At 45.7% G+C, this 26,680-nt stretch overlaps 1 protein-coding gene across 1 annotated transcript in view; it reads left to right on the forward strand.

Annotated features, from left to right (window-relative positions):
• Positions 1 to 942: 942 nt before the first annotated feature.
• Positions 943 to 26,680, forward strand: part of EPHA8 (EPH receptor A8) — a 94,898-nt gene continuing 69,160 nt past the window's right edge. The window contains exon 1 of the mRNA XM_044278570.1: positions 943 to 1,047. Within this exon, the coding sequence (XP_044134505.1) occupies positions 966 to 1,047 (82 nt within the window). The 5' untranslated portion in view covers positions 943 to 965. The remainder of the gene's footprint in view (positions 1,048 to 26,680) is intronic.

Consider the following 26,680-nt stretch of genomic DNA (forward strand, 5'->3'; position numbering starts at 1 on the left):
TGTAGTAAACCACTCACCTGTCAGGTATAGCTCTGTAGTAAACCACTCACCTGTCAGGTATAGCTCTGTAGTAAACCACTCACCTGTCAGGTACAGCACTGTAGTAAACCACTCACCTGTCAGGTATAGCTCTGTAGTAAACCACTCACGTGTCAGGTATAGCACTGTAGTAAACCACTCACGTGTCAGGTATAGCTCTGTAGTAAACCACTCACCTGTCAGGTATAGCTCTGTAGTAAACCACTCACCTGTCAGGTATAGCTCTGTAGTAAACCACTCACCTGTCAGGTATAGCTCTGTAGTAAACCACTCACCTGTCAGGTATAGCTCTGTAGCAAACCTCTCACCTGTCAGGTACAGTGCTATAGTAAACCACTCATGTGTCATGTTTGGTTCTGTAATAAACCATTTACCTGCCAGGAACAGTACTATGGTACTGGCCCCTCTAATACTGACCCCTGTGGTACCTCACTAGTGACTGTGAGAGTCAGGTCTTTTACCCAGATACACAGTCCAGTCCAAGCATTCTCATTTAATGTACCATTTTTTATGTGGCACAGTATCAAATGCTTTAGCAGACATGGATTTGGTAACATTCCCACCCCTCCCCATGTAATGAAAATGACCAGTAAGAGTGGTGATTAACCTTCCCGTACAGTCCACGCTGAGACCCAGTGTTATCATATACACTCCGGTATCTGAGAGGTGAGAAAGTGTCCGCTCCGCTGCGCTGTGCGTCTGTTGGGGGGTGCAGCAGATGTGAGATGGAGAAGGGGTTTCAGTACAATTGGCTGCTAGCATTTGACAGGCAGCCTGCCCCCTCCTCCTCCTTGCAGCCTGCCTATGTGTATGTGAGAAAATGGTTTTAAAGTGCTTTAGGATTTGCTGGCGCCTGTATCGCAGTGATCCTGTGAGCTTGTAAAGAGAGAGACGGCCAAAGATCCAGGCAGGAGTGCTCGCTTCCAATGGCACAGGCACCTCGGATTGCTTGCATGCTTTGTATCGGGCTTTCTGTGGTCTCCTATGTCTCTGCTGGTGGCAGTGAAGGTAAGAGTCAGTTTGCTCCAGTCTGACACTTTCATCGCTTTACCTCTGCTACTATATTATTTTACATGATTTATTTCAGATTATTTTATTTTATTTTTTATTGCATTTGGATGAAAAACTATTTACTGCCAATTTCATCTAATGAAATGCTACCGAAATCCTACAAAATATGCCAGGGGATAGCGGAGGGGGGAAGCTCTGCCATTCTAAAGTTGCAGCTGTCATTGATCCTAGGTAGCTTTGAAGGTGCATGAAATACTCTAAGGTCCTCCAGACAATGCTGGCTCGTTCTTCGCCTGGGGCGACAAGGTGGGATAGGTCCTTTGAAGTGTGGACAATGGCTGGTGAGCTGCCAAACTTGATATCTCTATCAGATGACTGACACTATCACAGCTGTGCCGAGTTACGCTCACGGTTCTCCATGTCTCTGTCCTCCTGCCACATCCAACTTATTTCGAGTCAGTCAGACCCTGCAGAGAAGCCCATGTCGGGTAGAAAATGTGAGACTGACGACGTCTGTGTTATTAAATCATATCCTTTTTATGGTGAAGTGGTGTCGACTCAGTCAAATCCACTACCCGCATTAAAACATCATGCACCCAGGGGCGTATAAGATACTTAGAGCTGAAGATGACGTTCTTCTAAAAAAAATCCATAGGAATGTGACTATTCACATGAAAAAAATTGTTGAGGATCTTGATTTTGCAGGATTGAAGCCCAACAAGCGTTGGTTATGTTGGATTTAACTTACCTAATATTTCACTTCCCCAGAACATACTCAGCCACTTATCTCCTGATGGCAGTAAACATGCATGCTCAGCCAAATAGACTGCGCTTGTGTATGCCAGAAAATAAGCATTCTGCCCGCAGTTTTCTAAAATGTATGGCCAGCTGAAACTGTACACTAAATTAAAATCACCAACATCCACTACCAGTCAACAATAGCAATGACTTATCCCACCACCATGTCTGCCTCCAAACCATTGATGGTTGAACCTTATGCCTTGTGCAATGCATTTATACATTTCACTCATTCTCAGGACTCCCACAAAAAGAATATAGCTATGTCTACCTTCCCCTGAGCACCTTTCTTCCAGGTCTTCTCACAATCAGAGATTTTACCCAGATTCTTCCACTCATTTGATGATTCCTATTTCCCCTCCAGACGCCATACCCTTAGGATTCTTCTGTTCCCTCCACGGTTCTAGACTTCTCGAGATGCCTATTTCCCCTCCAAACCAGCCTATTTCCCCTCCAAACCATCTCTCCTCTTCAAACCCCTCTATTCCGTCCAGATTCCCCTTTCCTCTACAGACTTCTCTGTCCCCTCCAGGCAAATCTGTTACTCCAGATTCCTCCACCCCACCCAGGCTCCTCTGTAACCTACAATTTCTTCTGTCCCCTTCAGGTTCCTGCTACCTCCAGATTCCTCTGCCCCATCAAGGCTCCTCTGTTTCCTATTCTATGTCATCACTAGACCCCTCTGGTAGTAACTTACCTCCTATGGTAAAAAAAATCTGACATGTCCAATTCAAGAGGCCTGATCCTTTTTTCCCCCCCAACATCTGCCATCTGGAGAGAGTAGGGACATCGCCATAGACATAAGGGTATGACCAGCAGGTTTGGCCCATTTATATCTAATGTACATGGCCACCTTATGGAAGGTTAGACTAGGTCAGGTGGAGTATAAAGGTGTAGATACTCCATTAATTTCACAGGACATTACAGTATCCACTGTGAACTATATGTGACCACCATGAGCCCACTCCTGTGAGCGCAGGTATATGTCACACAAAGTCGTATGTGTGTGCACATTTCAGTCAATTCAGTCATGTGAAGTCCTTTGTGTAGAGGTTTTTGGTCATGTAATGCACCGAGTGTAGGTCTCCATCATAAAATGTGTGTTTGCATGGAGGTCTCTGTTATGTGAAGTTTTGTGTGGAGGTCTTGTCATGTAATATCCCGTGAGTGGATTTCTCAGTCCACTGTGTGGGGTTCTTAGTCATGTTAGTCCTATTTATGGACATTTTAGTCATATAATGTCATATTTCTGGAGGTATTGGTTATGTAATGTCCAATATGTAGAGGTCTCAGTCATGTAATGTCCGTGTGTGGACGGCTCAGTTATGTAATGTCCTGTATGTTCAGGTCTCTGACATGAAATCTCTTCTTTGTTCATGTTGGTCATTTAATGTCTACTGTGTAGTTGTGTTGATCATGTAAGGGCCTGTTTGTGTACTTTGTAACTATGTTAGGTCCTGTGTGTGAAGTTCGCAGTCATGTAAGGTCTTGTGTGTGAAGGTCAAAGTCATATAATGCCCTACATGTGGAAGTCTCAATCATTTAGGGGGAGATCTATAAAACTGGTGTAAAGTAGAACTGGCTTAGTTGCCCATAGCAACCAATCAGATTCCACCTTTCATATTCCAAAGGAGCTGTGAAAAATAAAAGTTGGAATCTGATTGGTTGCCATGGGCAACTAAGCCAGTTCTACTTTACACCAGTTTGATAAATCTCTCCCTTTATGTTTGATGTGGACATCTGGATCCTGTAATGTCTTATCCGACAGGTAATGTCCAGTGTACAGCGGTCTCAGTCATGTAATATCCAATGTAGAGATCATGCATGTGGAGGTCTCAATTATGTCATGTCAGCTATGTACAGGTCTCAGTCATGTAATGTCTTATATAGATGTTTTGGTCATGAAATGTCCAACTCCTATGTCAAGAGATATTGGCCATGAAATGTTCTGTATGTGGAGGTCACAGTCATGTCAGCTATTTGGAAATCTCGAAGGTCTTGATCATGTAATGTCCTATGTAGCAGTCTTGATCAGGTAATGTCCAATGTGTAGAGTGCTTTGATCATGTAATGTTCTGCATGTGGAGGTCTTGGTCGTGTCATGTCAGCTATGTAGAGGTCTGAGTCATGTGATATCCTATATGGATGTCTCTGTCTTGTAATGTCCTATGTACAGAGGTCTCAGTCATGTAATGTTCTGCGTGTGGAGGTGTCAGTCACGTATTGTTCGTTGAGTGTGAATTGGTCGATCGTGTAATGTCCAGTGTGTGGAGGTCTCGGTCATGATATTTCCTGTGTGATGAGGTCTAGGTCATGCCATGTATCTGCTCCTCTCGATTATCGCTTCTCTCCTGTCAGTGTGCTCTTCCTTTGTGCACTAGGCCTTTTTTAGAAGTGTCACCAAAACCTCTTTAAAACTGTCAAAATGAATGCCTGGCACCAACCTATGTCCAGGTCATGCTCTTCCCGATTTGCAGGCAAAATGTAGCATGCCCCCACATAGGGACAGGGGGAATGCCCTCTAATACCAGTACCAATACCAAAATGATTTCTTCACGTATTAAAAACTGGAGAGAACCACACACCACAATGGTAATGAGGAGGAAAATTATGATTAGGGGGAGGGAGAAGTGAATGATGTGGATGATGAGAAGATGAGGAGAATGACGATGAAGATGAGGAAGAAGAGAATGATAAGGATCATGATAAGGAGGAGGAAGAGAATGATGAGGATGATGAGGAGGAGGAGAATGATGAGGAAGATGAGGAGGAAAACGATGAGGATGATAATGATAAGTAGACCGATGAGGATGATGATGAGGAGAATGATGAGGATGATGATGATGAAGTAAAAAATCAGGATGGTGATAAAGAGGAGGAAGAGAATGATTATGATCATGACGAGAATGATGAGGAGAATGATGAGGATGATAATGAGGAGAATGATGAGGAGAATGAGAAGGATGATGGTGAGAATGATTAAGATGAAGATGATGATGAGTAGGATGATGATGAGGAGAATAATGAGGAGGATGATGATAATGATGAGGAGGATGATGAGGAGGAAGAGAATGATGAGCATTATGATGATCAGGAGGAGAATGATGAGGATCATGATGAGGATGATGGGGAGGATGGGACGCTGGTCCTATTGATGTACTTCATAATTACCCTCGATACACTGTTTTACAGGACAAACTAAACAACCAATAGATTGAAGGAGGGGGATGTGGGGAGAAGCCGCTGTATTTTATAATGCCTTGTCTCGTCACATTGCTGTGGATTGCATTGTACGTATGAGTTGGACATACATGTGTTACAGTATACAGGTTAAACTCGAAAAAATTAGAATATCGTGCAAAAGTCCATTTATTTAAGTAATGCAAATTAAAAGGAATTGCATTATTGTAGCTTAAAATTAGAATTTTGTGAAAAGGTCCAATATTCTAGGCTCAAAGTGTCACCCTCTAGTCAGCTAATTAATCCATACCACCTAAGCCAAGGGTACCTCAAAATTGTGACTTTGGGGTTTCATGAGCTGTAAGCCATAATCATCCAAATTATAACAAATAAAGGCTTGGAATATCTCGCTTTGCATGTAATGAGTCTCATATGTTAGTTTCACCTTTTAAGTTGCATTACTGAAATAAATGAACTTTGCACAATATTTAAATTTTTCGAGTTTCACCTGTATATAAGCTGTTTAACATGCATGTGTTATGTATAGGGGTGTTAGGCTACTCTCACATCTGCGCTTTTCCTTTCCGGTATTGAGATCCATCATGGGATCTCAATACCGGAGGAAAACGTTTCCGTTTTGCTCCCATTCATTGTCAATACATTCTGCTTCGTTTGGTTGCGTTCCCATCCCGGACAGAAAAACGCTGCGTTTTAGAGTGCGTCATGGGATGCGGAGCAAGACGGATCAGTTTTCTCAGACACAAGAGTGCCAGATCCGTCATGGCTATTTTAGAGATAATACAACCGGATCTATTCATAACGGATTCAGGCGGTTGTATTATCATGACGGAAGATGTGAAAGTAGCCTTATACATACTTGTGCACAAAAAAGTACATACAGGTTGTACATACAAGTGCAAGGTATTGTATATGCATATTTTATACGTGAGGTGTTGTACAGAGATGTGTGAGATGTGGTACATACATGTGTGATACATCAGAGGTATTGTCCATACGCGCCTCATTGTTTTATAAGTGCAGAATTGTCCATATATGTATGTGTAGGAGACATCCATGAGATGTACATCCAGTCTTGATGTGATTTTTTTTCTACAATCCCTCTGGATACAAGGGTCTGGGGAAGGACAGATGAATCTGGAGGACAACATACATAATATTACATTCTCCTACATTACTTATTTGTCAGTAGCCTGCCCCATCTGGAGTATCACATGCACAGTCCCAGCACCAGGCCTCTCGTGGTCTCCTTTTCCCTAAATGATTTGATGAACATTGATTGACTGTATCTAAGAGTAAACCATCAAATATACATTACAGAAAACTTGGCCAAAGATTTCACATTTATGGGGGTCTCCCAACTTTTGGGCCTGATGGCTCATGTCAGGGGAAAAAAGGATGCACAATTCTTTGTTCCCATGGGAAATGATATGCTCTCAGATGGTTCTGGAGGACAGAAGCATCTGCAGGTGGAAAGAAGAGTCTGAAGGGACAAAGGGGACTGGAGGGGAGAGAAGAGTTGGGATGAGGACAGAGTTTTTGAGGAGGACAGAAGATTGTGGAGGAACAGAGAAGTCTGGAGAAGGACAGAGGGCTATGAAGGAAGACAGAGGAGTCTGGAGGAGGACAGAGGGGTATGAAGACCGAAGGTGGACAGAATTTGGAGGAGGATATGGAAGTCTGGAGGAGTAAGGGGTCTAGAGGAGGGGACAAAGGAATCTGGAAGAATAAATGAGTCTTGAGGACGAAAACAGGGATCTGAAGATAGACAGAAGAAGTATGGAGGAGGACAGAAGAGTAGGGAAGTGCAATGGAGATTGGGAGGCAGAGGAGTCTAGAGGAGTACCGAGGAGTCTGGAGTAGGAATGAGGAGTCTAGAAGGAACAGAGGAGTCTAAAGGACCACAAATGGGTCTAAAGAAGATAGTGGAGCCTGGAGGACAACAAAAGGGTCTGAACAGGTACAAGAGGATCTGTAGGAGACAGAGGGTTCTATTGGAGGCGAAAGGGATGTTTAGTTTATTGAGGACACAGTATTCTGCAGATGAATAGAGAAGCCTGGAAAAGGACAGAGGGGTCTGGTGGGGGTCACGGGGTGGGGCATCAGGGCCTCATTTTTTTATAAATTAGAAGTTTCCGCTCAGCAGGGATTCTTATCGCTGGGCTTGGCTCAAGATGTTGTCATGCTTGTTGACAGGATATCAAGTCTCCTTGTGAACATCTTTAGGGGGCACTTACATGACCGTATTTTCAGCCCACATCCTATCTGCATTTTTTGCGGATTGCATGCAGACCCATTCATTACTACAGGTACACAAAAAATGCGGACACCACACCGCGTGCTGTCCACATCCATATGTCTGTGCCACAGCCCCACAATAATGTCCTATTCTTCTCAGCAAAACAGCATTTCCAATAAAGGGCGAAAAGCACACTACCGGAATACACAATTTGCAGATTGCAAAAGGCTAGTGACTGTGCCACCAAACATGCAGACCACGTATGGAGGACTGTGTAACATATGGAGCGCCTGTGTATAATGCCGAGCAGAGCAAGAGCAGTACAGAAGAGATGACCACAATAATACTGTGTATAAGATGCAGCAGAGCTGGAGCAGTGTAGAGGAAATGACTTAAGTGGTAGGTTGATGATGACCACAGTAATACATAGAATATTGTGTACAGTTCTGAGCACCTGTGTATAAGACATAGCAGAGCTTGAGTGGTAGAGAGGAGATGACTTTAGCAATACATGGAATAATGTGTGCACTGCAGGTCATTGTACATAAGACACAGCAGAGCTGGAGCAGTGTAGAGGAGACAACATTACGAATACATATAATTATGTATAGTATTGAACAACGTTAAAAATAAGACATAGTAGAGCCAGAGCCGTATATGGTTAGGGTTACATTATCTATACAAAGAAGCTTATGCTCCGGTCATATCTAGGATTAGGGTTACACTATACAATATGGGTTAGGGTTAGTGCCTGTGTATAAGACACAGCTAAGCTGCAGCGGCGTAAAGGAGACTACCGCAGTAATACATTACATAAACACCTGTACATAAGACATAGCAGAGCTGGAGCGTAGGGAGATGATTTTTATCAATATATGGGATGTTGTGTACAGTACTGATCGCTTGTGATATTATATAGCAGAGCTGGAGCGGTGTAGAGCAGACGACTTCAGTAATACATAGAATATTATGTACAGAAAAGTACTGAGCACCTGTGTATAAGACATAGCAGAGCTGGAGCGGTGTAGCAGAGATGACTTTAGTAATACATAGAATATTATATATAGGACTACGCACCTGTACATAAGACATAGCAGAGCTGGAGTGGTGCAGAAGACACAACTTTGGTAATACATAGAATATTATATATAGTACTGAGCACCTATGTATAAGACATAGCAGAGCTGGAGTGGTGTAGTAGAGATGACTTTAGTAATACATAGAATATTATATATAATACTGAGCACCTGTATATAAGACATAGCAAAGCTGGAGTGGTGTAGCGGAAATGACTTTAGTAATATATCGAAGATTATATATAGGACTCAGCACCTGTGTGTAAGGCATAGCAGAGCTGGAGAGGTGTAGAGGAGACAACTTAGTAATACATAGAATATTATGTACAGTACTGAGCACCTGTCTATAAGACATAGCAGAGCTGGAGTGGTGTAAAGGAGGCGATATAGTAATACATAGAATATTATATACAATACTGAGCACCTGAGTATAAGACATAGCAGGGCTGGAGCGGTGTAGAGGACATAACTTAGTAATACATAGTATATTATATACAGTATACTACTGAGCACCTGTGTATAAGACATAGCAGAGCTGCAGAGGTGTAGAGGAAATTACTTTAGAAATACATCGAATATTATACACAGTATACTACTGAGCACCTGTGTATAAGGCATCCCAGAGCTGGAGCTGTGTAGATGACACGACTTAGTAATACATAGAATATTATATACAGTATACTGCTGAGCACCTGTGTATAAGCTATAGCAGGGCTGGAGTGGTGTAGAGGAGACAACTTAGTAATACATACAATATTATGTATAGTACTGAGCACCTGTGTATAAAATACAGCAGAGCTGGAAAGGTATAGAGGACACAACTTTAGTAATACATAGAATATTACATACAGTATAGTACTGAGCACCTGTACATAAGACAGCAGAGCTGGAGCAGTGTAGCGGAGACAACCACAGTAGTACATGGGGTGTATAGTACTGAACATCTGTATATAAGACATAGTCGGGCTGGAGAGGTGTAGAGGAGACAACTTTGGCAATATATAGAATATTGTATTCATCACAGATCACTTGTATATAAGACATAGCAGAGCTGGAGCGGTGTGGAGAAGATGACTTAGTCATATATAGAATATTATGTACAGTACTGAGAACCTGTGTACAACACATAGCAGATCTGGAGCGGTGTAGAGTTCACAACTTAGTAATACATAGAATATTATGTACAGTACTGAGCACCTGAGTATAAGACATAGCAGAGCTGGAGAGGTAAAGCAGAGATGACTTAGTAATACATAGAATATTATGTATAGTACTGAGCACCTGTGTATAACACATAGCAGAGCTAGAGTGGTGTAGAGGAGACAACTTCAGTAATACATAGAATATTATATATAGTACTGAGCACTTCTCTATAAGACATAGCAGATCTGGAGCGGTGTAGAGGAGACAAATGTATTCATACATAGAATATTATGTATAGTACTGAGTACTTATTTATAAGACATAGTAGCATGCAGCGGTGTAGAGAAGATGACTTAGTAATACATAGAATATTATATATAGGACTGAGCAATTGTGTATAAGACATAGCAGAGCTGGAGCGGTGTAGCAAAGATGACTTTAGTAATAAATAGAATATTATATATAGGACTATGCACCTGTAATAAGACATCGCAGAGCTAGAGTGGTGTAGAGGAGACGACTTCAGTAATATATAGAATATTATATATAGTACTGAGCACCTCTGCATAAGACATAGCAGAGCTGGAGCGGTGTAGAGGAGACAAATTTATTCATACATAGAATATTATGTATAGTACTGAGTACTTATTTATAAGACATAGCAGAGCTGCAGCGGTGTAAAGAAGATGACTTAGTAATACATAGAATATTATATATAGGACTGAGCACTTGTGTATAAGACATAGCAGAGCTGGAGCGGTGTAGCAAAGATGACTTTAGTAATACATAGAATATTATATATAGGACTATGCACCTGTACATAAGACATCACAGAGCTAGAGCGGTGTAGAAGAGACGAATTTATTCATACATAGAATATTATGTATAGTACTGAGTACTTATTTATAAGACATAGCAGGGCTGCAGCGGTGTAGAGAAGATGACTTAGTAATACATAGAATATTATATATAGGACTGAGCAATTGTGTATAAGACATAGCAGAGCTGGAACGGTGTAGCAGATATGACTTTAGTAATACATAGAATATTATATATAGGACTATGCACCTGTACATAAGACATCACAGAGCTGGAGCAGTGTAGAGGAGACGACTTCAGTAATATATAGAATATTATGTATAGTACTGAGCACCTCTGCATAAGACATAGCAGAGCTGAAGCGGTGTAGAGGGGACAACCACAGTAATAGATAGAATATTGTGTACAGTACTGAGCACATCTATATAAGAATGGAGTGATGTACGGTTAGGTTTACACATATAATTAAGGTCGGGGTCTGGTTGCCTTCGGGGTTAACACCCGGATTAGGCCCTGACTGGGGTTATACATTAAGTGATATATTGTTGTATTTAAAGGGACTGTCACCTCCCTGTGCGTTCTCTGGAGCAGCACTGCATGAATATTATGTGCAATTGTTGAAAGACATTGAGAGGACTCCTGCGCTCCTCTCCATCATGTGCACGCGGCCCAGGAGTCCTCTTAATGTGCCGTCCCTGCTGAGCCTCATAGCACTCCAGGATGGTGACAGACTGCCACTAACCTCACACCGGGGACACCACTGCTGCCTCTCCATGTCATCACCAGACTATGATGCTTCTCTGTGGTTACTTTAGGATTAATACAAAGCCCCAATAGAACCATATTACTATAGGATGCCAGCAGGAAAGTGTCATAAGGGTTGTAAATGCACCAGGTCTTGGGCTTGTGACATTTTAAGAATGGTTAGCATGAGCATGGACACTCCCTGTGATCAGCACTCTCTTCCTGTAATACTCTGCGCTGCTGGGGGTCCCTCTTTATGATGTCCACCCCATGATATCTTTCACCTAGCCCTTTTGCTGTACATGGGAGATAAATGTTGCCCTGCTATAAATGTTCCTATTGTATCTGCCCTTTGTAGTCGAGGTATCCGTAGTGTGACTGCTCTTACTGGAGATAACCCTTTCCTATATCTTTTCCTGCACATGATACCCTCTGGATCGCTGTCCAGATCCTGAAATGAATAAATCCTGTGCTGCCCATTGTCTTCACCTTCCTGCTACTGACTGAAGCTACCTGAAAGGTAGTGGGTGAGGGGAGTATTATAGGGGGCAATGGTTGTGGAAGGGGAGAAGTCTGTGAGAGGGAAATGGGGAACCTTGGTAGTCAGTGAGAGGGGGAATGGGTGCCGCTGGTCTCTTCTAGTCTCAGCCTTCCTGCTACAGCGACAACCCTGAAAGGGGTGAGTAACCCACCCAGACAATACATATGTATGGTTAACACTTTATCTGCCCCAGACCACCAGGGATACTGACATTAAAGGGGTTGTCTCATCACAGATGGTGGGGACATATCGCTAGGATATGCCCCATTATCTGATAGCTGCGGATCCCACTGCTGGGCCCGGCACCCATATCGAGAATGGAGCCCCGAAAGTGGTGGAGGGCGCACGGCGCATGGGCAGCCAGACTCCATTCATTTCTATGGAGCCACCGAAAATAGCTGATCGCTGGCTTGGCTATTTCCGTTGGGCCCATAAAAGTGAATGGAAGCAGCGGTCGGTCATGCACAGTGCGCTCCCATTCACTTTTATGGGGAGAGCGCTTGGTGGTGGCCGGACCAGAGTCCTCCAGCCACCACTTTGCCTATATCCATTCTCGATATAGGTGCATGTCCTATTGGTGGGTCCCGCACCTATCAGACAATGGCGGCATATCTTAGTCACATGCCCCCATTGTTTCAGATGAGACAACCCCTTTGACTGTTTCGCTGTCCCCGACCACCAAGGATGAAGACATGAACCCTTTCTCTGCCCTAGACCACCAAGAATACAGACATAACCCTTTCTCTGCCCTAGGCTATCAGAGATACTGACATGAATAGCTTTGCTGCTCTATGACAGCAGGGGTTACAGGTGTAAACTCTTTATCTGCATTAGACCCAGGGGTGTTGCCATAAACCCATAACTACCCAAAATGATTATAGCAAATTATATGGCACTAAGGGATTGTCCATTTAAGAAGAAGCATCGCCCTGGTCCCTAACTTCACCCCCCCCCCCCCCCCCCCTAGCTACAAAGGCTTAAAGGGAACATTTCTTCTTACCCCATGTCTGTATGGAGCTCACACAGGGGTGGTCATAATGGAAAAAGAAATGGTCTTCTACTCTTCTCCAAACAAGTATCAAAAGGGTGGAAGCAACAATTTTGCGACAGCTGTTTCTGCTAAGCCTGCACTGGAAATAAAGGGGTCAAACCATATAAAACAGCCCCAGGACACTTTGCATTCCACTTCTCCGGGCATCAGCCAAACCCAGATTCATCCACCAGACCATATTGCGAGTAGTGACTCCCTACCATAGAACTCGTTTCCTCTGCTCCACTGATGATGTGCTTTACACCACTTCAGCAGATGCTTAGCATTGTGCATGACGATCTCAGGCTTGTGTAAAGCTGCTTCACAACGGAAGCCAATTTCATAAAGCTACTGACACACGACAGTTCTGCCGTGAGCGATGCAATGGAGGATAGATGGTTTTTACCCTTTTAGGAGTATATCACATTTTTATGTGATTGAGCTTTTTTGAAGAATACATTCACATTTCCTTTGCAATTTTATTATTTTTTCTGGTCCATTATGGGAACAGAAAAACAAAAGTAACCATATGATGGACATCAACAGCGTTATTGTGTCCGTTGGGTTTCTACTATGGTGTCCATGATTTTTCAGGGCCAAATAGTGATGGAGGTTACTAAAAGAACCTTCAGTGCTGATCTGAACTAAGCCCTACTACTAGACACTTGAACTATAATAGCACTTAGTGGGGCAGATCTAGTGGATATTTTAGCCACAGGCTTCACTGCTGTCTATGAGAAGAATTTCTCTGACTAAGACCCTCAGTAGTATTCTTCTCCTCAGGGGTAGCACTTGGAGCACTCTATCTGCATATAAAGCTATTGTAATGTTCTGCCGTGCCAACCATTTTCTCCAGTTTTAGGAAACTTTTAGCAGCTTGAAAAATGTAGCTATCGTGACTAGAGTTGAGCCAACCCGAACTGTAAAGTTCGGGTTCGTACCGAACTTTAGGGTTTTCAGCACCCGGACCCGAACCCGAACATTTACGTAAAAGTTTGGGTTCAGGGTTCTGTGATCTGTATGGCTCTTTTTGAAAGGCTGCGAAGCAGCCAATCAACAAGCGTCATACTACTTGCCCCAAGAGGCCATCACAGCCATGCCTACTTTTGGCATGGCTGTGATTGGCCAACTGCAGCATGTGACCCAGGCTCTATTTAAGCTGGAGTCACGTAGCGCCGCCCGTCACTTTGCTTAGATTAGTGTAGGGAGAGGATGCTGCTGCTGTGAGGGAGAGATCAGGGAGGAAGCTTATGAAGAACTGCTTCTTTACTCAGCGATCTACAGCAAATGTGTTTTGTGGGTGCAATGCACAATTGTTTTAAGCCTGCCCTGAGCCAACTACTACTGAAAATGAACTTTTTTCCCTTCAGTTAGTCAATACATATTCAGCAGCTATTTTATGTAACGATAGTGCACCAGCACAGGATATCTGCATGTCTGCAAGTCCAGAAATACTGCTTTGAGACACTAGGGTTAAAAAAAACCTCTGTTTCATATAGTGCACATCTAGGATTAGACGTGCATAAGTGACTGTTCAATTTAGGCCAGAAATACGGCTTTCTCATACTGGGGCATACTGGGGTTAAAAAAAAAAACCTCTTATATACTGCACATCTGGGATTAGAGGTGCATAAGTGAGCGTTACATTTAGGCCAGAAATACGGCTTTCTCATACTGGGGCATACTGGGGTGAAAAAAACATCTGTTTCATATAGTGCACATGTAGGATTATAGGTGCATAAGGGACTGTTCATTTTAGGCCAGAAATACGGCTTTTGCTTACAGGGGTTAAAAAAAACCTCTGATATACCGCACATCTGGGATTAGACGTGCATAAATTACTGTGAAATTTAGGCCACAAATACCGCTGTCATATAGAGTTTAAAAAATAATAATTGAGTGCAATATCCTACATCAGGGTTTTTATTGGCAGATAATTATTTTTAACAGACCCAACCACTTTTTACTTTGCTTGGTGAAAGCTAACTATGAGGCAAACATCTAATAAGGGACGCGGTCAGGGCCGGTGCAAGGATTTTTGCCGCCCTAGGCAAGATAAAAATTGCCGCCCCCCGCCTTATCAGATGATCTGCCCATATCATGTTCCACCCCTTTCTCAGCTTTTAAATTAAAAGAACTGCTATGTTTCCCTTAGGGTTAATCCAGCTTCTTGTAGCTGTCTCTTTTTGCGGAACGGAATTGCGGACCCATACATTTCTATCGGGCCCCAATCCGGAATAGCGGACCCGGATCCGCAATTCCGATCCTGAAAAAAATAGAACATGTCCTATTCTTCTCCGCAATAGCGGACATGAATAGGCATATTCCTTAGTGCCGGTAATGTGCGGTCCGCAAAATGCGGAATGCACATTGCCGCTGTCCGTGTTTTGTGGATCCGCAAAACACACACGGATGTGTGAATGGACCCTAAATGTGAGGTAAATTAGTTTCCAATGTAGTATTAATAACTAAACAATTACATAATAAACATATTGCATTGTCCACTTACCACCAGGACAATAGGATGATCTGGTCTCTGGCTGTAGTCTGGCTCTTGGTCTGACTCTGGGGACTCCCTTGTCACTCTCCTCTCCCCCCCCCCCCCTTGTCACTCTGTCCTCCCCCCCTCCCTTGTCACTCTCTTCTCCCCCCCTCCCTTGTCACTCTCTTCTCCCCCCCTCCCATGTCACTCTCTTCTCCCCCCTCCCTCCTTTGTCACTCTCTCCCCCCCTCTCTCCTTTGTCACTCTCTTCTCCCCCCTCCCTTGTCACTCTCTTCTCCCCCCCTCCTTTGTCACTCTCTCCCCCCTCCCTCCTCTGTCACTCTCCCCCCCCGCTTGTCACTCTCATTCCCCCCCTCCCTTGTCACTCTCATTATTCCCCCCTCTCCCTTGTCACTCTCATTCCCCCCCTCCCTTGTCATCTCATTATTGCCCCCCCTCCCTTGTCATCTCATTATCCCCCCCTCCCTTGTCACTCTCATTATTCCCCCCCTCCCTTGTCACTCTCATTATTCCCCCCTCCCTTGTCATCTCATTATTCCCCCCTCCCTTGTCACTCTCATTATTCCCACCCTCCCTTGTCACTCTCATTTTCCCCCCCCCTCCCTTGTCACTCTCATTATTCCCCCCTCCCTTGTCACTCTCATTATTCCCCCCTTCCCTTGTCACTCTCATCATCCCCCCTCTCTTGTCACTCTCATTATTCTACCCCCCTCCCTTGTCACTCTCATTATTCCCCCCCTCCCTTGTCACTCTCATTATCCCCTCATTGTCACTCTCATTATTCTACCCCCCCCCTTCCTTGTCACTCTCATTATTCCCCCCCTTGTCACTCTCATTATTCCCCACCCCCCTCCCTTGTCACTCTCATTATTCCCCCCCTCCCTTGTCATCTCATTATCCCCCCCCCCTTGTCACGCTCATTATTCCCTCCTCCCTTGTCATCTCATTATTCCCCCCCTCCCTTGTCATCTCATTATTCCCCCCCTCCCTTGTCACTCTCATTATTCCCCCCCTCCCTTGTCACTCTCATTATTCCCCCCTCCCTTGTCACTCTCATTATCCCCCCCCTCCCTTGTCTCTCTCATCATCCCCCCTCCCTTGTCACTCTCATTATTCCCCCCCTCCCTTGTCACTCTCATTATTCCCCCCTCCCTTGTCACTCTCATTATTCCCCCCCTCCCTTGTCACTCTCATTATTCCCCCTCTCCCTTGTCACTTTCATTATCCCCCCATTGTCACTCTCATTATTCCCCCACCCCCCTCTCTTGTCACTCTCATTATCCCCCCCTCCCTTGTCACTCTCATTATTCCACCCCCCCTTGTCACTCTCATTATTCCCCCTCTCTTGTCACTCTCATTATTCCACCCCCTCCCTTGTCACTCTCATTATTCCCCCCTCCCTTGTCACTCTCATTATTCCCCCTCTCTTGTCACTCTCATTATCCCCCCCTCCCTTGTCACTCTCATTAATCCACCCCCCCTTGTCACTCTCATTATTCCCCCACCCCCCGCCCTTGTCACTCTCATTATGCCCCCTCCCTTGTCACTCTCATTATTCCCCCCCTCCCTTGTCACCCTCATTATTCCCCCCCTCCCTTGTCACCCTCATTATTCCCCCCCTTGTCACTCTCATTATTCCACCCCCCCCGTCACTCTCATTCTACCCCCACCTCTAGTGTTGCGTGGCCGAGCTCTGTTCGGTCCGCGGTACAGGAGCATTTGTTTCCTGTACCCGGCCGGACTGAAAGGAAGTGCACACTAAGTGAGCACTTCCTGTCAGTCCCGCCGGGTACAGGAAACAAAAGCTCCTGTACCGCGGACCGAACAGAGCTCGGCCACGCTACATTAACAACAGCACAGAGCAGACACAGTAGGCAGGATTCTTTAGAGCGGCAAGTGCTCAGCCTCCGCCGCTCAGGCGGCGCAGCATGAGGGGCGCCGCCGGCCGGCCGCCCGAACTTATATAACCAACTTTTTTTTTTTTTTAACAGCAACGGGCGCCCCCTGCTAAATGGCGCCCTAGGCGACTGCCTAAATCGCCTTACTGGTGGCGCCGACCCTGGACGCGGTCATGGTCGTGGTGGTGTTGGTGGAGCCTCTGGTGCAGGGAGAGGACGTGGCCGTTCTGCCACAGCTACACAACCTACTGAACCTACTACCTCAGGTCCCAGTAGCTGCCAGAATTTACAGATATTTGGTTGGGCCTAATGCCGTTCTAAGGATGGTAAGGCCTGAGCAAGTACAGGCGCTATTCGATTGGGTGGCCGACAGTGGATCCAGCACGTTCACATTATCTCCCACCCAGTTTTCTGCAGAAAGCGCACAGGTCTGTCACATCACCCGCGTGCATATCGGGAACCTGTCTGAGCCTCAAGTCATGCAGCAGTCTCTTATGCTGTTTGAAGACTCTGCTGGCAGGGTTTCCCAAGGGCATCCACCTAGGCCTTCCCCAGGGGTGGAAGACATAGAATGCACTGACGCACAACCACTTATGTTTCCTGATGATGACATGGGAATACCACCTCAGCACGTCTCTGATGATGACGAAACACAGGTGCCAACTGCTGCGTCTTTCTGCAGTGTGCAGACTGAAAAGGAGGTCAGGGAGAAAGACTGGGTGCAAGACGATGCAGGGGACAATGAGGTCCTAGACCCCACATGGAATGAAGGTCGTGCCACTGACTTTCAGAGTTCGGAGGAAGAGGCAGTGGTAAGACCGAGCCAACAGCGTAGTAAAAGAGGGAGCAGAGTGCAAAAGCAGAGCAGCCATCGCCAAAACAGTTTGCCTGCTACTGGCCACCACCACCAGGGACCGAGCACACCAAAGGGAGCTTTAAGGAGTTCCCTGGCATGGCACTTCTTCACACAATGTGCTAACGACAAGACCCGAGTGGTTTGCACGCTGTGCCATCAGAGCCTGAAGCGAGGCATTAACGTTCTGAACCTTAGCACAACCTGCATGACCAGGCATCTACGTGCGAGAGACGGGCTGCAGTGGAGTAAGCACCTTCAAAACCAAGAAAGGGCTCAGGTCCCTCCTGCTCCCTCTTCTGCTGCTGCCTCGACCTCTTCCTCCGCCTCTGGAGGAACGTTGGCACCTGCCGCCCAGCAAACAGAGGATGTGCCACCAACACCACCACCTCCATCACCAAGCATCTCCACCATGTCACACGGAAGCGTTCAGCTCTCCATCTCACAAACATTGGAGAGAAAGCGTAAATTCCCACCTAGCCACCTAACCACAGATACGTGGACCTGTAAGCATGGCCAGGGACGCTATATCTTCCTAACTGCACACTGGGTAATTGTAGTGGCGGCTGGGACTCAGGCGGAGAGCTGTTTGGCGCACGTCAAGGATCGCAGGGCATCATTCTTTGCCTCCTGTTGCCTCCTCTTCCTACTTGGCTTCTTCCTCCTTCTCTACCACCTCCTCATCCAGTCAGCAACAGACCTTCACCACCAACTTCAGCACAGCCAGGGGTAAACGTCAGCAGGCCATTCTGAAACTGATGTGTTTGGGGGACAGGCCCCACACCGCCCAGAAGTTGTGGCGGGGTATAGAACAACAGACCGACGAGTGGTTGCTGCCAGTGAGCCTCAAGCCCGGCCTGGTGGTGTGCACTAATGGGCGAAATTTGGTTGCAGTTCTGGGACTAGCCGGTTTGACGCACATCCCTTGCCTGGCGCATGTGCTGAACTTGGTGGTGCAGCAATTCATTCACAACTACCCTGACATGTCAGAGCTGATGCATAAAGTACAGGCCGTCTGTGCGCGCTTCCGGCGTTCTCATCCTGCTGCCGCTCAGCTGTCTGCTCTACAACGTAACTTTGGCCTTCCCGCTCACCGCCTCATATGCGACGTGCCCACCAGGTGGAACTCCACCTTGCACATCCTGGACAGACTGTGCGAGCAGCAGCAGGCCATAGTGGAGTTTCAGCTGCAGCACACACGGGTCAGTCGCACTACAGAACAGCACCACTTCACCACCAATGACTGGGCCTCCATGCGAGACCTGTGTGCCCTGTTGCGCTGTTATGAGTACTCCACCAACATGGCCAGTGGCGATGACGCCGTTATCAGCGTTACAATACCACTGCTATGTCTCCTTGAGAAAACACTTAGGGCGATGATGGAAGAGGATGTGGCCCAGGAGGAGGAGGAGGAGGAAGAGGGGTCATCTCTAACACTTTCAGGCCAGTCAGTCCGGACAAGGAGCGCAGCGGTGGGGGAGGACGTCCATGAAGAGGCTTGGCTGGGCAGGACTGGTGAGGAAAGGGTTAGTGGGGAGTGGGGGCGGGAGCGGAGGTGAGGCGCGAGTTGCTTGGGCGACGGGGGGCGTGGCCAGAGGAGAGAAGGAGGAAGGAGGCGGAAGTGAGAGCAGTCTGGCCAGGAGACGGAATCGCCCACCCGCCCGACCCTATTGGAAGAGGTGGTTGTGAGGTTGGGGTGGTTATATGTCGCGGCAGTCGTGGAGGCGGGGGAGGTCCTTGAAGTGGTGAAATATGGTGGTACCTGAGGATGGGAGGGCCCCGCGGGAGGGGCTGGACTCTCATTGAGGAGCTGATAGGAACTAAGTACGCGTCCATCAGTTGCTGCCTCCGAGCTCGGTTCAACGGCTGGGGGCAAGATGGAGACGCAGGTGTTCCAGTGTTTATAAAGTTATTGGGGCTTCTAGGACCTCCCTCGTCAGGGGTTAACTCATGTTATATTTATGTTGTATTTTTTTAATAAACGGCTGCTGTGGCCGATTAAATCCAAGCAGTGGTGTGGTGTGTTTATTTATATGGGGTAGGGTGAGGGGTGGAGGTTATGGGATGGGTAGGCTTATAGGACTGAACAAATAGCCAATGCCTGCTTCAAGTCTTTTAGAAGTGGCTCAGAGGGAGGTTTTTTGCAACAGCAGAGGCCAGGTACAAATTTGGCAAGCCAGGGCCCACTACTGGAGGAGGAGGATGAGGATGAAGCATGTTCACAGCGGGGTGGCAACCAACGCAGCTCAGGCCCATCACTGGTGCGTGGCTGGGGGGATACAGAGGACGCAGACGCTACACCTCCCACAGAGGACAGCTTGTCCTTACCTCTGGGCAGCCTGGCACACATGAGAGACTACATGATGCAGTGCCTGCGCAACGACAGCAGAGTTGCCCACATTTTAACGTGTGCTGACTACTGGGTGGCCACCCTGCTGGATCCCCGTTACAAAGACAATGTGACATCCTTAATTTCCTCACTGGAGCGTGATAGGAAGATGCGCGACTACAGGCGCACGCTGGTAGACGCGCTCCTGAGAGCATTACCGACTGACGCCGGGGGACAAGTGGAGGCACAAGGCGAAGGCAGGGGAAAAGGAAGAGGTCTCCAACGCAGCTGTGTCAGCGCCAGCACCTCAGAAGGCAGGGTTAGCATGACCGACATGTGGAAAAGCTTTGTCACCTTGATGCAACAACCGGCCCCAAGTGCTGATATGGAGCGTGTTAGCAGGAGGCAGCATTTGAACAACATGGTGGAACAGTACGTGTGCACACGCCTACACGTACTGACTGATGGTTCTGCCCTATTTAACTTCTGGGTCTCCAAATTGTCCACATGGCCAGAGCTTGCCCTGTATGCCTTGGAGGTGCTGGCCTGCCCTGCAGCCAGTGTACTCTCTGAACGTGTATTTAGCATGGCAGGAGGCGTCATTACAGACAGACGCAGTCGCCTGTCCACAGCCAACGTGGACAAGCTCACGTTCATTAAAATGAACCAGGCCTGGATCCCACTTGTCTGTACCTTGTGCAGAATAGACAGTTCTAACAGCCTCAACCATCCATCCTTGTACTCAAGTGCACTTATTCCTTTTATTTTAATTTATATGTCCAATATTTTGGGGAATACCCCTATGTAAAAATACTAAATAACACACATCTGTGTTGGCTACCTATTCCTCCTTCGCCGCCGCTTCCACCAAGACCGCCACGTGAGCCTACACCACCACATCTATAATTATTGCGCTGAGTGTACCTATATTATAGTTATTTTAAAACATAACTTTTATTTTGTCGATATTTAGAATATAATGACACTTGTATTAAAACAATGCTTGTGTTGCACTGCTTTCTTAGAGAAGTGTCAGGCGCGACAGATAGATTCCGATTGTTCAGGCAGCGGTTTTTGACAAGGGTCGCTTTCCTAAAAGGTATTTAGGTGGGTTGCTCGGCCTAAGTTCTATCCCTACATACACTAGTCGTGGTGAGTTGGGAGAACCCTAACAGGCTGTATTCCGGGCACCTGCCCTTATAAGGGCGACCCACAGCCACTGGAACCTCGGATCTATTACTGTTCCACCCTGACAAATAGATGCCCGACGCGTTTCACCACTAGGAGCAGTGGTTCTTCAGGGACAACAAAAGAAAAACGCCGGGGCGCCTAGTGCAGTGGCAGCGCTCCCGCACGCATATTAAGGCAGTGGCCACCTCTGAGTCATAATACACTGGGCCACGACTACTGACTTCTTGACCTTGAGTATTCTTTACTACACCACCACATCCACCCATTCACCGCCTCCTCAAACTCTTCCTTCTACATCATTCCTAATTTTTATTTTTTTAAGGTCTTTTATGTTTTTTTAATTCATTACCCTATCCACATTTGTTTGCAGAGCATTAGCCATGCTCTTCAGGACTATTTTACAGCCATTTTAGTGCTCAAAAGTTCGGGTCCCCATTGACTTCTATGGGGTTGGGGGTTCAAGTTCAGGTCAAGTTCGGGTCCCGAACCCGAACTTTTTTTTCAAGGTCGGCCGAACCTGCCGAACATCCAGGTGTCCGCTCAACTCTAATCGTGACTAGTAAGGAGTGGCAGGGGCAATATTCGAATTTGCGATATTTCGCTAATATTTGGGTGAATATTCGTCATATATTCGTGAATTCCAGAATCTGTGATCTTGTCATTATTTTCTTGATTGCAAAAATCGGCAATCGGAAAATTCGCAATAAAAATTAGCGATATGAAAATTTGTGATCAACACTACTCCTAAAGTCAAAGACATTGCAGCCTTCTCATTGGCCCACAAGCAAGAAGCAGTGAGGGATCATGGGTACTGATGAAAAAAAAAATCTAGAATATTCCCGATTACGAAGATATAGCACTATATTCTAGATATTCACGAATATCAATATTCGCAATAAAAATTAGCGATTAGAATATTCACGATCAAAACTAATAGTGACCCACGCCGGTATTTTCGGCATATTACCCAAATATTACATTGCCGATTTTTTGCGATCAAGAAAATAATCTCGAATTTGCGAATATGACGAATATTCAACCAAATATTCACGAAATATCACGAATTTGAATATTGCCTCGGCCGCTCATCACTAGTCCTGTTAATCAAAGTGCCAAGAGTGTGGCAGTTGCAAAATAGAGCCTCTAGGTGTAAGGGGAACGCCCCTGTTGCTCGTAGGGGCTCATTTGCATATATTAAAACAGTACAAAACTACATAGGTACAAAACTGCTGACAGATGCGCTTTAAAAAAAGGATGAAGAATAAAAGTTACATTTTATTTCTGTAAAGTTACTAAAAAGTTCTATCCTTACCTTTGCTTAAATTTGGTTAATCTTTTACGAAACAAATTCAAGACAGCATCACAACATCACAGTAACATAGTAACATAGTATATAAGGCCGAAAAAAGACATTTGTCCATCCAGTTTGGCCTGTTATCCTGTAAGTTGATTCAGGGAAAGGTAAAAACTGAGGTAGAAGCCAATTTTCACTTAAGGGGAAAAAAATTCCTCCCCAACTCCAATCAGGCAATCAGAATAACTCCCTGGATCATCGCCCCCTCTCTAGTAGCTATAACCTGTAATATTATTACACTCCAGAAATACATCCAGGCCCCTCTTGAATTCCTTTATTGTACTCACCATCACCACCTCCTCAGGCAGAGAGCTCCATAGTCTCACTGCTCTTACCGTAAAGAATCCTCTTCTATGTTTGTGTAGAAACCTTCTTTCCTCCAGACGCAGAGGATGTCCCCTCGTCACAGTCACAGTCCTGGGGATAAATAGATGATGGGAGAGATCTCTGTACTGACTCCTGATATATTTATACATAGCTATTAGTTCTCCCTTCAGTCATCTTTTTTCTAAAGTGAATAACCCTAATGGTGATAATCTTTCAGGGTACTGTAGTCCCACCATTCCAGTTATTTCTTTAGTTGCCCTCCTCTGGACCCTCTCCAGCTCTGCTATGTCTGTCTTGTTCACAGGAGCCCAGAATTGTACACAGTACTCCATGTGTGTGGTCTGAATAGTGATTTGTAAAGTGGTAGGACTATGTTCTCATCACGGGCACCTATGCCCCTTTTGATGCAACCCATTATCTTATTGGCCTTGGCAGCAGCTGCCTGACACTGGTTTCTACAACTTAGTTTGCTGTTCACTAAAATTCCTAGGTCCTTTTCCATGTCAGTGTTACCCAGTGTTTTACCATTTAGTATGTACGGGTGACTTGCATTATTCCTTCCTATGTGCATAACCTTACATTTGTCAGTGTTAAACCTCCTCTGCCACTTATCTGCCCAAGCTTCCAGTCTATCCAGATCCATCTGTAGCAGTATATTGTCCTCTTCCGTGTCAATTACTTTACACAGTTTTGTGTCATCTACAAAAATGTATATTTTATTGTGCAAGCCTTCTACAAGATCATTAATAAATATATTGAAGAGAATAGGGCACAATACTGAACCCTGAGGTACCCCACTAGTGACAGTGAACCAATCTGAGTGTGTACCATTAATAACCACCCTCTGTTTTCTATCACTGAGTCAGTTACTTACCCACTTACAGACGTTTTCTCCCAGTCTGAGCATTCTTATTTTATATACTAACCTTTCATGTGGTACAGTGTCAAATGCTTTGGAGAAGTCCAGATATACGACATCCATTGATTCGCCGCTGTCAAGTCTAGAACTTACCTCCTCATAGAAACTGATGAAATTAGTTTGGCATGACCGATCCCTCATGAAGCCATGCTGATATGGCGTTATTTGGTTATTTTCATTGACATACTCCAAGATAGCATCTCTTAGAAAACCTTCAAACAGTTTACCCACAACAGATGTTAAACTTACCGGCCTATAGTTTCCAGGCTCTGTTTTTGGACCCTTTATGAATATTGGCACCACATTTGCTATGCACCAATCCTGTGGGACATTCCCTGTCAGTATAGTGTCTGCAAATATCAGAAATAAGGGTCTGGCTATGATATTACTTGATTCCCTTAGGATACGGGGGTGTATGTCATCCGGTCCTGGCGATTTGTCTATTTTAATCTTTTTAAGATGCTGCTGCACTTTTTCCTGTTTCAGATAGGGCACTTTTAATGGGGAATTAACTTTTACATTCTGCATTTCATCTGACAGTTTATTTTCTTCAGTGAATACAGTGGAGAAAAAAATATTTTATAGCTTCGCTCTCTGCAACTCCCCCCTCCTTACTCTGTAAACGGCCGACACCTTCAGATTTATACTTTTTGCCATTTATATATTTGAAGAACATTTTAGGGTTAGTTTTGCTCTCTTTGGCAACTAATCTCTCGGTCTCTAGTTTGGCTGCTTTTATTTGGCTTTTTACATGTTCTATTTTTTTTCCTTATAGTTTTTCAGTGCTTTCTCATTCCTTATTTATTATTGTTTGTGCCTCCATGTATTTCTACCCACAGTGACTCCACATGTTCATGTCCCTCACTTATATCTTCCCGGAGTGTGAGCTTTAGACAGGACTTTACATAAAGGCAGACCCCCCCCCCTCTCCTGTTTTGATGATCCTTTCTAAACAGACTGTAACCTTGTACATTAACTGCCCAGTCATAGCTATCATCCAGCCATGTCTCAGTTATTCCCACTGTCATAGTTATCATCCAGCCATGTCTCAGTTACTCCCACTATGTCATAGCTATCCTCCAGCCATGTCTCAGTTATTCCCACTGTCATAGCTATCCTCCAGCCATGTCTCAGTTATTCCCACTGTCATAGCTATCCTCCAGCCATGTCTCAGTTATTCCCACTGTCATAGCTATCCTCCAGCCATGTCTCAGTTATTCCCACTATGTCATAGTCCTCCTCACACATCACTAATTCCAGTTCCCCAGTTTTATTAGTCAGGCTTCTGGCATTAGTATACATACATTTGAGAGGTTTATGTATATTTTTTACCCTACACCTTTCCTTCTGAACTGTTCTAGTCCCTCCTTCCATTCCTCCCCCAGTTCCATTACCTTGCCCTCGGTCTCTATCTGCACCAATCCTATAATGTAGTTACCCTCCCCCCCAGTCCCTAGTTTAAACACTCCTCCAACCTTCTAGCCATCTTCTCCCCCAACACAGCTGCCCCTTCCCCATTGAGGTGCAGCCCATCCCTACGATAGAGCCTGTAGCCAATAGAGAAGTCGACCCAGTTCTCCAGGAACCCAAAGCTCTCCTTCTTACACCAGTTATTGAGCCACTTGTTAACCTCCCTAATCTCCCGCTGCCTTTCTTGTATGGCTCATGGTACCGGTAGTATTTCAGAAAATACTACCTTTGAGGTCCTTGCCCTAAGTTTTTGACCTAAATCCCTAAAATAATTTTTAATGACGCTCCACCTACCTCTAACTTTATCATTGGTTCCAATATTACCCATAACCACTGGATCTTCTCCAGCCCCTCCCAGTAATCTGCCAACCCGATCCTCAATGTGTCGAACTCGAGCGCCAGGAAGACAACACACTGTTAGACGATCCCAGTCTTTGTGACAGATCGCCCTATCTGTACCCCTAATAATTGACTCTCCCACTACAGCACCTGTCTGGCCTGCCCTGCTCTCCTGGTCCCCTGCTTACTGGAGCTGACATTCCCCTGACTGGCAGAGGAAGTGTCCGGCTGCAGCAGTGCTCTCCCTGAACTAAAAACCATTGCCAACCTGCAACTCGCATTTAGGGATGAGCGAACTCGAACTGTATAGTTCGGGTTCGTACCGAATTTTGGGGTGTCCGTGACACGGACCCGAACCCGGACATTTTCGTAAAAGTCCGGGTTCGGGTTCGGTGTTCGTCGCTTTCTTCGCGCTTTTGTGACGCTTTCTTGGCGCTTTTTGAAAGGCTGCAAAGCAGCCAATCAACAAGCGTCATACTACTTGCCCCAAGAGGCCATCACAGCCATGCCTACTATTGGCATGGCTGTGATTGGCCAGAGCACCATGTGACCCAGCCTCTATTTAAGCTGGAGTCACATAGCGCCGCCCGTCACTCTGCTCTGATTAGCGTAGGGAGAGGTTGCGGCTGCGACAGTAGGGCGAGATTAGGCAGATTAACTCCTCCAAAGGACTTGATTAACTGATCGATCTGCAGCTGTGGATCATTGAGCTGCTGATCCTCAATTGCTCACTGTTTTTAGGCTGCACAGACCGTTTGTCAGTCACATTTTTCTGGGGTGATCGGCGGCCATTTTGTGTCTTGTGGTGCGCCAGCACAAGCTGCGACCAAGTGCATTTAACCCTCAATGGTGTGGTTGT

This window comes from Bufo gargarizans, chromosome 2 (assembly GCF_014858855.1).
Source record: "Bufo gargarizans isolate SCDJY-AF-19 chromosome 2, ASM1485885v1, whole genome shotgun sequence".
NCBI lineage: Eukaryota > Metazoa > Chordata > Amphibia > Anura > Bufonidae > Bufo > Bufo gargarizans.